The 16,711-nt window shown below is 37.2% G+C and overlaps 1 protein-coding gene across 1 annotated transcript; it reads right to left on the bottom strand.

Annotated features, from left to right (window-relative positions):
- Positions 1 to 408: 408 nt before the first annotated feature.
- On the bottom strand, positions 409 to 16,552 carry LOC117273645 (uncharacterized). Its single transcript, XM_070188376.1, has 2 exons — positions 15,662 to 16,552; positions 409 to 894 (listed from the first exon to the last, which is right to left on the bottom strand). The coding sequence occupies exons 1-2, from the start codon at positions 16,493 to 16,495 to the stop codon at positions 487 to 489; spliced, it is 1,242 nt and encodes a 413-aa protein (XP_070044477.1). The 5' UTR covers positions 16,496 to 16,552; the 3' UTR covers positions 409 to 486.
- Positions 16,553 to 16,711: the final 159 nt, after the last annotated feature.

Here is a 16,711-nt window from a genome sequence, read left to right as displayed (position 1 = left end):
GACAAGATATGTTGTTAAACCAATGGAGGAGCCCATTAGATTAGAGTTAGTAATATGAATATGAATATGAATATGATAGTGATGCCAATTGCCAGCTTCGTGTTTCAAACCAGCCTAATCATATGAAAACCGGAAAGTGTTTGGTGGTGACTACTGAGAGTTTCTTTGCATTTTTAGTCCAAAGAAGCAAATTCGGCCCAATAAACGCCTTGGGCCATAAATTTAAAATTAGAATATACCAAGAATTCATGATATATGTTCAATTCATACTTTACTGACTGTATTTTATTGAAATTGAGATAATATTCTAGGGAAATTTAAGAAAGAAATAAAAACTTTTGAAACAATTGTAGTCTAAAACAAGCCATATATTTATGGCTATAAATCATCTCATTAATAGTTGATAAGTTTAAAGTCATTCTTTTTAAGACATATCAAAAGGAAGCACATGACATAAATTAATTGACACAGAGGGAAGTAATGCACTTAGCTACTACATTGACATCCACTAGGAGTAGCATGATCTGAATTCTTCTTGTTTGAGACTAACTCTTCCTTCTTCCTTATTCTCACCTCACTAAGAACACCTCTAGCCCATTCAGAAAAATAGGTCTTATTGTATCCAATTTTGGCACCTTTATAAACGGCCATGCAACGCCTATCGTCGTCCGAGTAAGGGCAGGGTTCACCATCAGGGTCACGCCAAGCTCCCTCGTGTTTCATCCCCGACCAGCTAGCTATCCAGTGATACACATATTGGCCTACACCTGCAAGTTTGAGCCACCCTTTGGGGAAGAATTCCAACACACTGCTGTTTCTGTCCATGAGGAACATGTTTGTTAATTGCGCTCCATGTGGGGATATCAATATGTCTGTCATACTCATCACCTTCACCTGCACATGTTGTAATAAATAAGCTTTGTCTATGTAAATATACTAGAGTATATGAATTGACGGATGAATGCAAAATATCAAGTAGCATCATTATGTTTGTACATTCACTTTAGATCCAATGTTTGTTAGTAGTTTTTTTTTTTTTGGGTCTGGTTAGAGATTTATATGTTTGTAGCAAATGTAGAGAACTTCTAATCTGATGATAACTTGTTTGGAATTAGTGCATAACTGTTCTTTTATTAGTATGTCTGTCAAACTTGAGGTTCTTTTCTATAAATCAACAGAACTATGACTCTAGCACATGGTCATATGGCTTAACACACTCACCAAGAATTTCACCATTGTTTCCAGGGAACTACGATTCTAGCACATGAATCATGACAGAGCTAGGATAATTCAGAAAAATACATCAAGTTTTATTCAGTGGCAGTTTTACATACTTGAGGATAATAGCTAAATGTTAAATTCTTAAGGATTAGAGACCCAAAACAAAGTAAAAATAAATTGCAGATAAGAGTAGAGAAAAAAAGTATAATAATGATACTTTTAATAATGGATTTATAATGGGAAGTGATATGACTATTTTTGTTACCGAATGAACCTAGACGCTTTACACAATGAACATGATTGTTTCTTAGTTGTGTACATAACTCATATATAGATAACAGATTTGTAGGAATCTCTTGTATTTCTTTCCTTAGTTAGCACTTGATGTACATGTATATATATGTATCACGACATGGAATAATATACCAATTTGATTCTTCCATACCTTGTTAATTACAAAGTGCCATATCTTTACATGGTATCAGAGCCACATGGCTCCGCCGGAGTTGAGTTTGTCTCGCCATAGTTGACCAAAAATTTCCGGCAGACACGTGAGGTGCGCGTGTGGTCCATTCTTTGTCCAGCTTTGTTCTCCGAGATTAACACGTGAGACTCGGACAAGGTTGTATAACACCAATTTTGGTCAAGTTTGAGTTCTACTATTTGATTTGTTTTTGGGATACTGAAGTAGTCGCGGAACAATATTCTTGCATCTGATTGCTTGTTTTGTGAATTGGTATTTGTTGGTTCTTCCTTGTAAGACGCTTTGCTACAATTTGAGACTTGACATTATCTGTTGGGTCTTCCATTATCAGAAACTTTGTTGGTCTCTGGTTTGATTTGATTTGGGAACAAATTTGTTTGGTTCTCTGATTTGATTGAGTGGATTATTGGAGTGGAGTTCTGTTAAATAGATTATTGACTTCGTATCTACCAGATATCTCTTTTGGTATCTTTTAGCTTTGGGGACCTCTATTAATCAGTTTGTTATTCAAAGGAAAAATGATGGTAAAGAATAATAATGCTACAACTCCTAGTCCAACAATCTTGGTTTCGGATGAGTTTCTAAAATTCCTTCAATATCATAAATTAGTTAAGGAATCTTCTTCAGTTACTGCCTTTGTTGGGTTAGATAAAACAAGTCTTATCACCCCTTCCAATAAATGGGTGATTGATTCAGTTGCCACAAATCACATGAGTAATCTAAATATTTTTTCTAGCTTTCGCTCACATAAAGCACCTTCTCCAGTTATTGTAGCTGATGGATCAACTTATAGCAGTGTTGGATCTGGGACTGTTAAACCAACTTCCTTTATTACCCTGTCATCTGTATTAAGTCTACCAAACTTGGCCTTTAATTTGATTTCTGACAGTAAAATTACCAAAGACCTTAATTGTTGTGTTGCATTCTTTCCTGATCATTGTTTGTTTCTAGATCTTACAACGAAACAGGTTATTGGTAAATGCTATTTATTTGGTGATCTCTACATCTTTGATGAATGGGAGCCACAATCTATTGCATGCTTTAGTGTTGTGTCTCCCTTTGAAGCACATTGTCGATTGGAACACCCCTCTTTGCCTTTGTTGAAGAAGCTCTATCCCCAGTTTTATAATATTTCTTCATTGGATTATGAGTCATGTCGATTTGCAAAACACTATCGCATCTCGTTAAGTCCAAGGGTTAATAAACGAGTTGAGTCAGCTTTTGATTTAGATAATTCTGATGTTTGGGGACAATGTATGTAACACTCCCCAAATCTATAAAAGTTTCAAGACACGCTAAATATAGATTATAATTTTATAATCTTAAATTATACTTCTATTATGGATTTAAACCCTTGTGATTGATTTTTTTAGTTACTTCTCTATTTATAAATAATTGGATATACAATTAGGGGAATATTAATAATTTTAATATTATTAATTATTAAAAGCAGGTATAACTAAATACTACTTAAGTCAAAAAAAAAAAAAAAAAAGGAAGCACGTGCCAAGCTAAGCCCATAAAGGGTTGTTGGACCAAATAGAATAGCCTTATAAGAGGCGTAAATAGCCTTACAAGAACCAAACAGAATTAACATTTTGTTTGCTCAAGAAACAGAGGCAGCGAAATTCACGCATGCAATGAAAAATTCTATGGTTTTTTACAAATCACTAATTCTTTAACTCAGGTATATAAAATTTCCTATTGTCAATTATCCTAAGGTAGTGGTATATAAGAATTGAATAGTTAATTCCCTTCTTTCTCTGTATCAACAGTAAAGTTCCGTGTTTAGGTGCGAAACTTTGAAATTAATTAAAATACATTGGTTGTTGTAGAATCGATTGTTTGACTGGTGTCAATTGGATTGGGGCCTACGTATTGGCTCGAGAAGTTTTGAGGTGAGTTGATATAACCCTTTACTAAAGTGGTTTAACTCGCAAAAGTACGCATACAAGGTGTTTGATGAATTGCTTAAAAAGAGTTTATATTTACTTAATTAGAGCGAGTGAGTACCTATTAACTTAGAATTATTCTACAAAAAGTTTAGATGATTTATTATGATATATGTGCATAAATTTTCAGATTTTTGTGTTATTCTTATATGCCATTTTCATGTTAAAAATTTATGAAGAAGCAAGAATCTTTAGAAATACTTTTGAATATTTATTTCATTCTTATGCCATGCTTTACATTTAAAGATACTAGTATGAGTATGTATAGGATGTTCCAGAAATGATTTAGACTTGAAAAGTCAAAAGAAGAAGTTTTAGAAATAAAAGATTTTTGGAAGTATCCTTTATTCTGAGAAGGAGTCATCATCCAGGCCGAGGGTCCTGATCAAGGCGTTGACTTCCTGAAACTACTTGTGCCAAAATAGGGAGCACACGAGCCGAGGGTCTCGTTGCTGAGAATTTACTTAGCTAGGCTAAGGTATGATACATGAGCGCTGAGAACCATGAAGCGAGTGGCACCTCGTGGATTGGGCCTATTCGATCAGGTTGGGATCGAACCTGTGCCGATTACACGGTGACTAAGACAGAAATAGGTCAGGATAGTTGGAACTCCCAAAGTATAAAGTGAAGTATTTTTTTTATAAGAAAGAAAAAGAAAACAATTTCTTTTAGAATATTCATAAACTGCTATTATGCAATTATTTTAGAATTGTTCTTATAAACTTTATGTTTTACATGCATTTAGAATCTTTGCTCGTAATGTATATGTTATTAAAGCTTCGTCACCTATCGTTGAGACTCACTGAGTACAATGGATGGTACTGACGTTCTCTTTTGGGAACCTACGTTGGTCTGCGGTACAACGTAGGAACCGATTTTGGCAGGCTATGGGTTAGGACTTCCCTCACTTCCAGTGCTATTGGTGAACTCCACTTTTGTTCGTGGAGTACTCCTTTGAGTCGTCATTATTTAACTATTTCTTTGTTTACTTAGAGAACTGGCCATGAAATCTCATGTCCTGAGCAGTGCATCAGTTTATCAGTAGAGACTTCATAGACACAGTCGGTGGGTTAAGATTCAGATGTTTTTGATAATAACTTAGCAATATTTCATTGGTTACTATGAATAAAATTTTGGAGTTGGTTTATTTTAAATATTTAAATTAATTAAAAGTATTTGGTTACAGTATTGCCTTGTGGCATATAAAGTTTGAAGTTATAATAAATTTGATAAGCGTAGATGGTTCGCTCGGCCATGTATAGTGATCGGGCACCGGTCCCGCCTTGTTCAGAAAATGGGTCGTGACAATGTCTCGTTGTTTCCAAAACTAGGCATAAGTATTTTGTCACTTTTGTAGATGATTTTTCTCGAATGACTTGGATTTACTTTATGAAGAGCCGCTCTGAAGTGTTTACTCACTTTTCTACCTTCTATGTTGAAGTCAAAACTCAATTTGATGCTTCGGTGCGTATTTTAAGAAGTGATAACTCTAAAGAATACATGTCAGAGTTATTTAAGTCGTACATGAGACAACATGGTATACTACATCAGTTTTCATGTGTTGATACACCCTCTCAAAAAGGAGTTGCTGAGAGGAAGAATTGGCATCTACTTGAGACAGTTCGGACACTTTTGTTCAAAATGAAGGTTCCTAAACAGTTATGGGCTGATGCGGTCTCTACAGCTTGCTTTCTGATTAATCGCATGTCGTCTACTGTTCTTGGTGCCTTGGTGGTAATGTGCCTTACAATGTTCTTTTTCCAAACAAGGCATTATTTCTGGTGGAACCTAAGGTATTTGGAAGCACATGTTATGTTCGAAATGTTCGACCATCTGTTACCAAGTTGGATCCCAAGGTATTGAAGTGTGTTTTCCTTGGCTATTCTCGCCTTCAGAAGGGGTATCAGTGTTATTCTACTAAACTTGGCAAATATTTGATGGCAACTAATGTGGTATTTTCAGAGACTACACCATTCTTCTATGCACCTCCCATTTCTACAAGTCAGGGGGAGGAAGATGAGTGGCTAGTATATCAGGTTACCCGTACTTTGACAAAACAACGAGATGATGTTCCTCCATCTCCTAGTTCATCTATCGAGCACCAATCCACTATTCTGCCTTCAGCACCTGCTCCAATTGTGTTAGCAAGACCGCCAATTGTTCAAGTTTACTCGCGGAGGCAACAGATGAATGATACATGTTCTGCACCAGTTCCTTCATCATCAGTTCCTTCATCATCAGATTTGCCTCCACCTGACCCTCCAGAAAACCTTGACCTTCCAATTGCTCTTCGCGAAGGTATACGTACTTGCAAATCCACATATTCTATTGCTAATTTTGTTTCCTACGGCCACTTGTCTCCCGCATCTAGATCTTTGATTGTGTCTCTAGACTCTATTTCTATACCCAAAACGGTAAAGGAAGCTTTGAATCATCCTGGATGGTCTGAAGCAATGCTTGAGGAAATACATGCCTTAAAGAAAAATCACACTTGGGATTTGGTGGATTTACCCAGTGGAAAGAAAGCAGTGGGATGCAAGTGGGTCTTCACGGTTAAAGTTAATCAACGGCTGGATCTATTCTCTTTGTTGTATATGTAGATGACATTGTTATTACAGGGAGTGATAATACAGGAATCTCTTCTCTCAAGTCTTTCTTGCATACTAAATTTCATGCAAAAGATTTGGGACAACTGAAATACTTATTGGGAGTAGAAATAACTAGAAGCAAGAAGGGAATTTTTCTATCTCAAAGAAAGTATATTCTTGACTTACTAGCAGAAATTGGTAAGTTGGCTGCCAAGCCTTGCAGTACTCCAATGGTTCCTAATTTGCATCTTATGAAAGATGATGGCGATCCATTTAATGATCCAGATAGATACAGAAGGTTAGTTGGGAGATTAAACTATCTCATTGTGACTCGTCCAGATATTGCTTTTGCAGTAAGTATGGTTAGCAAGTTCATGTTCGTGCGCCCACAGTTAAATATTAGGAGGATTTGGAGCAGATCCTATGTTACTTAAAAAGAGCTCCTGGACTTGACATATTATACAGCAATCACGGTCATTCTCGCATTGATTGTTTTGCATATGCAGATTGGGCTGGATCCATGATTGATAGAAGATCTACTACTGGTTACAGTGTATTTGTTGGTGGAAACTTGGTATCATGGATAAGTAAGAAATAGAATGTTGTATCTCGGTGCAGTGCAGAATCCGAGTACAGAGCTATGGCACAATCAACATGTGAGATAATGTGGATACATCACCTTTTAACTGAAATTGGGTTGAAGCATCCTACTCCATCAAAACTTTGGTGTGATAATCAAGCAGCACTTTATATAGCCTCAAATCTAGTGTATCATGAAAGAACCAAACATATTGAAGTTTACTGTCATTTTATTCGTGAGAAGATTGAGGAGAACTTGATTTCCACTGGCTACGTGAAGACAGGAGAGCAGCTAGCTAATTTGTTCACTAAAGTATTGAATGGCACTCGAGTTGATTACCTTTGTAACACGCCAGGCATGATCAATATATATGCTCCAGCTTGAGGGGGAGTGTTACAGAATGAACCTAGACACTTTACACAATGAACATAGACTGTTTCTTAGTAATGTACATAACCCATATATAGATAGCAGATTCGTAGGAATCTCTTTTATTTCTTTCCTTAGTTAGCACCTGATGTACATGTATATATATGTATCACAATATGGAATAATACACCAATTTGATTCTTCCATACCTTGTTAATTACAAAGTGCCATATCTTTACAATTTTAAAGGGGAGAGAGGACTAAGGCAGGAGGATCCCATGTCTCCCTTGCTATTTGTTCTTGTAATGGAATACTTGACTAGAGCTCTTAGCAAAATGAGTGAGCTGCCCGACTTCCATTATCATCCAATGTGTAAAGAAAATAAACTAACACATCTGATCTTTGCTGATGATCTGATATTGTTTTGCAAAGGGAACATATCTTCTATAAATAGAATAAGCTTGTAGCTAACTGGAAAAATCTAACATATTCTTGGCAGGTGTTGATGAGGATAACCAGCAGAGAATACTAAGCAACACAGGATTTTCTTTAGGCTCACTGCCTATAAGATACCTAGGCTTGCCTCTCTCCTCTAAGAAATGGAACAAAGTGGAATGCCATGCACTGGTGGACAAAATCACAGAAAAATAAGACGTGGTTACTCCAAATTACTCTCTTATGCTAGCAGAATACAAGTTATCAATGTTGTTCTCTTCTCTATTTACAATTTTTGGGGAGTTATTTTCATCTTGCCACAAAGTGTGGTTAAGAATATTGACAGGATATGCAGAAAATACCTGTGGAAAAACTCTGTAGGCCAAAGGAAGTTATCCCTTGTCGCATGGCAAAGGGTCTGTATGCCTAAGAAGTATGGGGGCTTGAACATTAAGGAATGTAAGCAGTGGAATATCACTTCAGTTGGCAAACTGTTATGGTAGGTGGCAACCAAGAAAGGTGTCCTATGGGTGAAGTGGGTAAATGAAGTTTATATGAAGACATGTCGAAATATTTGGGATCATCAGCCCCCGCAAGATTGTAGTTGGTATTGGAAAAAATTGAATGCTCTAGAGGAGCATATGGATCAAAATGGTATAGTAGAGGTGTCTATCAACTGACTGCTAGTGGCATGTACTCAGTGTCAAGCAACTACATAGCGTTGATGGGGAATATGACTAGGTTGAGGGAAGGAGAGCTGATTTGGAGTGCGGTGATGCTGCCTAGACAAAGAGTGATCACTTGGCGCTAGCACTCCAGGACAAGCTACTGACGAAAGAAAGACTGGTGAGACTGAATATACCTATAAATGGAGATACCAATTGCCTGTTATGTGATCAAGTTGCTCCTGAAACTCATCAACATTTATTTGTAGACTGTAAATAGATAAATAATGTAAGGGAAGCAATGATCAATTGGTCAGGAATACCTATTCCATCACAGACTGTTAACAGAAGCTTACAATGGATTAAGAATAGGCATTGGAGCCAGTTTAGGAAAGAAGTAGCAGCAACAATACTTTGAGCCATGATCTATTATACCTGACAAGCTCGGAATTGGAAACTTTTCAGGAAGATAAATGTAAATAGTGCTTTTATAGTGACACAAATACAGAAAGAACTTAGGGAGAGAACTAGTATGTTAGCAGGTTCTAGGAGAGGTAGAAACTGTCTAGTTTTGATACAAAGACTAATTAGAGTGGTGTAGTTGTTATGCTGGTACTTGAGATCTAGATGTTCTGATCAAATAGGATTGGAATAACTGGATGCTCCTAGTTAGTAAATCATTTGGTTGTTATGGTAAATATTCACATATTATTGCCAAAAAATGGGGGGGGGGGGGGGGTATCTTACATGTACTGATAAGGTAAAAGAACTTTACATTACCCATTATTATGAAAAGGTTGCTATTCCCGCAAATATTGCTGTATTTGTAAATAATAATTCTGCAAAATATAAGTTAGCGTAATGAAACAATAATTAATTCGAGCCCACTGAATTCACAGTGTTTTCTTAAGGAATTTAATCCCCTCCTAGTACCCAAGGTAATGGATTATTTCCTCCCAGGATAGAACGAATCACACACTGGTGTAGAGGTACTTCAAACCCCAGTGTTTCAGCGAACACAAAGTTCGATAGCAAATCACACTTACAGTTGCTTTGTTTGAAGTTAAAACAATGCAGAACGAAGGAGTAGAAACTCAGAAAATCGTATGGAAATGCTGAGAGGAAGGAGTGCAATGTATAGCCAAATCTGTTGAGCGATTTTAGGATTTCAGTTTGTGTGTTGAGTGTTGAATGTCTTTCTTCAACATCTGTTGCACATATATATAGCAGCCAGTGTTGAAGAAGACCAAACATCCACCCTCCATGGTGGAGCAAGCATTAGCTTGTTTGTGGAGCAAACACATTCATGTTTGTGGAGAAAGCACATTCATGGTGGGAAGAGCATTAGGCGGCTGCCAAATGGTCAATACACGGATTGGAAAATATCTGTTACAAATGCGGATAATCTTACGTTAATATTTACTATTAACAAATAAATTTGGTCCAAAAAATTAATCAATCAATCGATCATTTGACCAAATCCAAATCCAAATCCAAATCCGAATCCGAAGCCGAAGCCGAAGCCGTAACCGTAGCCGAAGCCGAGCCGAGCGAGCGACGACGACGACGGCGCGAGGCTTGCTTTATTCTTAACTCTTTAAGAGCTACAAGAAGAGCAATTATATATATACCCACCAAAAATCTCTTCCTCTTCCAATATGGGACAATGTCTCATTGTCAAGAGGGAGAAACTTAAAATTTTACTCAAAAATTTCATTTTCCCTCCATTTCCCATTCACCCTCATTTTAAGTCTATTTCATCTTAAAAATTAAAAACTCAACAATCCCCCACATGAATGGGGAATGGCTATATCATGGAAGTATGCATGAAAAAACTGTGTGATTTACAAGCAAGGATTAATCGCATCTGGATAAGTAGGTTTTCCTTTGAACTTTCCGTAGTAAACTTATGTCGGATATACTCGGTCAATCGGTAGATTTGATATCTTTGAACCGTCGATCTTTGGTGTATACCTAGACAACCATAAGTCACACAATCAACCCTTAATCGTCTTTGGTTCTCATTGTTGTGTTCGTTTCAGCCATGAACACCGCCTGGTTTCATAAGTGCGTAGAGAACTGGCCTTACAAAGTTCTCCTTGAAGCGGCTAACACTTCACACTTACATAGGTGATTCCTAAACGTGTCATCCTGTAGATACACTATTTGATATACCCCGTATCAAATTTAGAAATCATTAAAAAGCCTTAATGCTTTATCCTTGGTACTGAACATTGTCTCATCACGAGAACGGACTAAAATTTTATTTGACAATGTTGAACCGTCATTAATGACTTTGTTTGATCTCCTTGAACCTAGATCTTGGGATCTCCAGTCTTCTAGGTAGAGTTACCGCCACAATAACTTGTTCTCGGCCATAGCCCCATTCCCCTTGATGATTTCTCAACTGCCTCTCTAGTTAGGCCTTTTGTAAGTGGATCCGACACATTATCACTTGACTTTACATAGTCAATCGTGATAATTCCTCTAGAGAGTAATTGCCTAACGGTTTTATGTCTTCGTCGTATATGACGAGATTTACCATTATACATAACGCTCCCAGCCCTTCCAATTGCCGCTTGACTATCACAATGTATGCATATTGGTGCCAACGGTTTAGGCCAAAATGGAATGTCTTCCAAGAAATTCCGGAGCCATTCAGCTTCTTCACCAGCTTTATCTAAGGCTATGAATTCAGCCTCCATTGTAGAGCGGGCAATACATGTTTGTTTGGACGACTTTCAAGATACCGCTCCTCCACCAATAGTGAATACATATCCACTCGTGGACTTAGAATCAGTTGAACCGGTGATCCAATTTCTATCACAGTATCCCTCAATCACCGTAGGAAAATTACTGTAGTGCAATTCAAATTTCTGGGTATGTTCTAAATATCCCAAAACTCGTTTCATTGCCATCCAATGAGATTGGCCTGGATTGCTCGTATATCGACTCAGTTTACTTATAGCACAAGCTATATCTGGTCGTGTACAATTCATGATATACATTAAGTATCCCAACACACGAGCATAATCCAATTGTGATATGCTTTGGCCTTTGTTCTTTGCTAATGCAAGATTCACGTCAATTGGAGTCTTTGCAACTTTAAAGCCCAAGTGCTTGAATTTTTCAAGTACTGTCTTAATATAATGAGATTGTGACAATGCCAGACCTTGAGGAGTCTTATGGATCTTAATTCCCAGAATTAAATCAGCAACTCCCAAGTCTTTCATATCAAACTTGCTATTGAGCATACGCTTAGTAGCATTTATGTTGGCAATGTCATTACTCATTATCAGCATATCATCCACATATAGGCAAACAATGACTATGTGATTTGGAACATTTTTAATGTACACACATTTATCACATTCATTTATCTTAAAACCATTTGACAATATTGTTTGGTCAAATTTCGCATGCCATTGTTTGGGTGCTTGTTTTAGTCCGTAAAGAGACTTAACAAGTCTACATACCTTCTTTTCTTTACCTGGAACCACAAACCCTTCAGGTTGTTCCATGTAAATTTCTTCCTCCAACTCTCCATTTAAGAAGGCCGTCTTAACATCCATTTGATGAATTTCAAGACCATACACTGCAGCTAATGCTACTAACATCCGTATGGACGTAATTCTTGTAACTGGAGAGTATGTATCAAAGTAGTCTAGACCTTCTCGTTGTCTATACCCTTTGACTACGAGCCTTGCCTTGAATTTATCAATAGTGCCATCATCTTTGATTTTTCTCTTAAAAATCCATTTAGAACCCAAAGGTTTATTTCCAGGAGGAAGATCAACCAATTCCCATGTATGGTTGTTCAATATGGATTCTATTTCACTATTGACTGCCTCTTTCCAAAACAATGATTCCGAAGAAGTCATAGCTTCTTTAAATGTTTGAGGCTCATTCTCCAATAAGAAAGTCACAAAATCTGGTCCAAATGAAGTAGACGTTCTTTGACGTTTACTACGTCTTGGATTCTCCTGATTACATGTACTTTCTTTTGTTTCTTCCCGAGGTCGTTTAGATCCTTCACCAAACGACTCACATTCCTTTTTATACGGATATATATTTTCAAAAAACTCAGCATTATCTGATTCTATAACCGTATTATTATGAATGTCGGGATTTTCTGATTTATGAACCAGAAATCGATATGCTTTACTATTTGTCGCATATCCTATGAAAACACAATCAACGGTTTTCGGTCCTATCTTTACCCTTTTGGATTTAGGAACTTGCACTTTTGCCAAACACCCCCACACTTTAAAATAATTCAAGTTGGGCTTCCTTCCTTTCCATTTTTCATATGGAATGGATTGTGTTTTGCTATGGGGCACTCGATTTAATATTCGATTAGCCGTAAGAATGGCTTCCCCCCACAAGTTCTGTGGCAAACCAGAACTTATCAACAACGCATTCATCATCTCCTTTAATGTGCGATTCTTTCTCTCCGCAATCCCATTAGATTGGGGCGTGTAAGGGGCTGTTGTTTGATGAATAATTTCATATTCTAAACATATTTCTTCAAAAGGAGATTCATATTCACCACCCCTATCACTTCTTATCATTTTTACTTTCTTGTTAAGTTGCGTTTCAACTTTATTTTTGTATTGCCTGAATGCGTCTATTGCTTCATCTTTACTATTCAGTAAGTAAACATAGCAATATCGAGTACCATCGTCAATAAAAGTTATGAAATACTTCTTTTCACCGCGAGATGGTATTGACTTCATGTCACAAATATCTGTGTGAATTAAGTCTAAAGGATTTGAATTCCTTTCAACTGACTTATAAGGATGTTTAACATACTTAGATTCCACACATGTTTCACATTTTAATTTTTCGCATTCAAACTTGGGCAGTACTTCCAAGTTAATCATTTTCCGCAAGGTTTTATAATTGACATGACCCAAACGTACATGCCATAAATCATTTGACTCAAGTAAGTAAGAAGAAACTGAAATATTATTATTATTTTTCACAACCATTACATTCAGATTGAAAAGGCCCTCGGTGAGGTAACCTTTTCCTACAAATATTTTATTCTTACTAATGACAACCTTGTTGGACACAAAAATGCACTTAAAACCGTGCTTAACAAGAAGTCCAGTAGAGACTAAATTCTTTCTCATTTCGGGAACATGAAGGACATTGTTCAAAGTCATGACCTTGCCAGAAGTCATTTTCAGAAATATCTTCCCATATCCTTCAACTTTTGCTGTTGAAGCATTTCCCATATAAACTGTCTCTCCGGGTCCAGCAGGAGCATAAGTAGCAAAAGCTTCTCTAACTGCACAAACATGGCGAGTGGCTCCTGAATCAAACCACCACAGTTTAGGATTTCCCACCAAGTTACATTCAGAAAGCATGGCACACAAGTTATCAACATCATCATGGTTTACTACCATGTTTGCTTGACCCCTTTTCTTGTCTTTCTTCGGAGCACGACACTCCGTAGATTTGTGTCCGGTTTTCCCACAGTTGTAGCAGTTTCCACTGAACCGCTTCTTGCTTGGGTTGTATTTCGGACCAGAAGCCTTCTTCCTCTTTTTGTTAGCTTCAACAATATTTGCTCCCATTATTGTTGAATTTCCACGGCCTCTCCTTTCAGCAGCTTTATTGTCCTCTTCGATTCTCAACCGAACAATGAGATCTTCAAGGGACATTTCCTTTCGTTTGTGTTTCAAATAATTTTTGAAGTCCTTCCACAATGGAGGCAACTTCTCAATCATTGCTGCTACTTGGAATGCTTCGTTGATGACAAGACCTTCAGCAAGTAGATCATGAATAATCACTTGCAATTCCTGGACTTGGGTAATAACAGACTTGCTATCTACCATTTTGTAGTCCAAAAATTTTGCGGCAACGAATTTCTTCATCCCGGCATCTTCAGTTTTATATTTCTTTTCAAGCGCATTCCACAATTCTTTTGACGTCTCCATGCTACTGTATACATTATACAGATTATCATCCAGTCCGCTAAGAATATAATTCTTGCATAAAAAATCAGAATGCTTCCACGCTTCAATCACGAGAAAGCGTTCATTCTCTGGAGTTTTATCTGGCAGATCAGGAACATCTTCCTTGATGAACTTCTATAGACATAACGTAGTTAAGTAGAAGAACAGTTTCTGCTGCCAGCGCTTGAAATCAATCCCGGAAAATTTTCTGGGTTTTTCTGCCGGTGCCAACGCCGGTGTTCGGCTTGTCGATGCGTTGGCAGTCACCATCGGAACAGCTTGGTTTTCGCTTTCAGTCGTCATTTTTTCTGTAAAAGAATGACACAAACAAACGTTTAATAAATGTTTTCAAACTGGAGTAAAAATCACGTAGATTTTAATCTTCCAACAAAACGCCACGAAGGCTTTACTCTCCAAAATGGGAGTACACAAAACCACAAAGGTTTTAGTTTGCAGAATAATAAGAATAACACAAATACAGAAATAAATATTAAATTCCTTAAGATTGTTATTCCCGTCAATATTGTTGTATTTGTAAATAATAATTCTGCAAAATATAAGTTAGCGTAATGAAACAATAATTAATTCGAGCCCACTGAATTCACAGTGTTTCCTTAAGGAATTTAATCCCCTCCTAGTACCCAAGGTAATGGATTATTTCCTCCCAGGATAGAACGAATCACACACTGGTGTAGAGGTACTTCAAACCCCAGTGTTTCAGCGAACACAAAGTTCGGTAGCAAATCACACTTACAGTTGCTTTGTTTGAAGTTAAAACAATGCATAACGAAGGAGTAGAAACTCAGAAAATCGTATAGAAATGCTGAGAGGAAGGAGTGCAATGTATAGCCAAATCTGTTGAGCGATTTCGGGATTTCAGTTTGTGTGTTGAGTATCGTCCATCCTCCATGGTGGAGCAAGCATTAGCTTGTTTGTGGAGCAAGCACATTCATGTTTGTGGAGCAAGCACATTCATGGTGGGAAGAGCATTAGGCGGCTGCCAAATGGTCAATACACGGATTGGAAAATATCCGTTACAAATGCGGATAATCTTACGTTAATATTTACTATTAACAAATAAATTTGGTCCAAAAAATTAATCAATCAATCGATCAGCGACGACGGCGGCGCGAGGCTTGCTTTCTTCTTAACTCTTTAAGAGCTACAAGAAGAGCAATTATATATATACCCACCAAAAATCTCTTCATCTTCCAATATGGGACAATATCTCATTGTCAAGAGGGGGAAACTTAAAATTTTACTCAAAAATTTCATTTTCCCTCCATTTCCCATTCACCCTCATTTTAAAACTATTTCATCTTAAAAATTAAAACCTCAACAAAAGCAACCTATACTTATCTTTTATAGAAAATTAAAGTATTTAATGATAGACATAGAGTTTACCTGTTCACAAAAAGTGAGATTACTGGAGTAAGCAACTATGAATCTGCAGCCCTCCACCTTCTGACATTCCTTCTCAAAGATTTTAATCACAACTGATTCATTCTTGAAAGATCTCGGTCCAGTCCTCATATACATTGTCATTCCGATCACCGGCAATCCCCCTTCGTTCACCTCCGACAACCTAACTTCTAAGCTCACATTACAATAAATTCTGGCCTTACACCTTAGTAAATCATATACTTCTATCCTTTTATGTCTAGACATGCCCCCTTCATTATGTCTCATCACCACAGCATCCTCAAAACAAGAAGCATTCATGTTTTCAGATTCTTCATTTCCATAATTATTTGTTTCAATATGAAGTGGTTCACCAAATGTAGCTTCCATTAAAGATTTCAACCAAGGTCCCATTTTAATCCTAAGTTCACCCCAATGGTACAAAATCCATCTAGATGGAACAAGTGAACATTGGTTTTTAATATGCCATGCTACAAATGGTACCATAGCTGACAAGCCATGCCAAATGTTATCATAATTATAGTGATTGTAAGATACAAATATGAGACCTTTTTTTAAGGTGGAATTGTAAGGCAATGTTTCAGGCCATGCTAGTGCATAGTAATTCCATGCACCATCATGAGTGTCATTACCTTTAAGGCACAAAACTCTACCTTTTGATGCATTTGAAGGGAATATTTGGTATTGGACTTCACCTTCTTCATGTGTGTCATACATGGAACTCATGAACCATGTGTGTCCTTGTTGAGCTGTGGAGGAGTAACGTAAGTCTTTCAGAGGAAGAAATGTAACCGACTCGCGGAGTTTCATGGTCATTGATTTGGTGAGATTATCTTGATCATTGTTGCAGTTGTGGTCACTATTGAAAGTTGATATGCTTGTAGTTGTGTTGATGATGACTTTTTGCCACTGATTCAAGAATGTCCATGATGGCAAGAGAGATGTGGAAGGAGAAGAAGATGGGGTTTGTAAAGATTGGATTTGGAAAACAATGAAAAGAATGGCACAAGTGATTAGGAAATAGATGGAGAA

The sequence above is a fragment of the Nicotiana tomentosiformis genome, chromosome 11 (assembly GCF_000390325.3).
Source record: "Nicotiana tomentosiformis chromosome 11, ASM39032v3, whole genome shotgun sequence".
Lineage (NCBI taxonomy): Eukaryota > Viridiplantae > Streptophyta > Magnoliopsida > Solanales > Solanaceae > Nicotiana > Nicotiana tomentosiformis.
Note: the sequence above shows the minus strand (reverse complement) of the source record. Positions and strands in the feature narration are given on the sequence as shown.

Coding starts and splice junctions, on each gene's coding strand:
- LOC117273645 (XM_070188376.1), bottom strand. CDS start 16,495: ATGACCATGAAACTCCGCGAGTCGGTTACATTTCTTCCTCTGAAAGAC. Junction 895..15,661: donor ATCTCACTTTTTGTGAACAG/GTAAACTCTATG, acceptor CAACATGTGCAG/GTGAAGGTGATGAGTATGAC.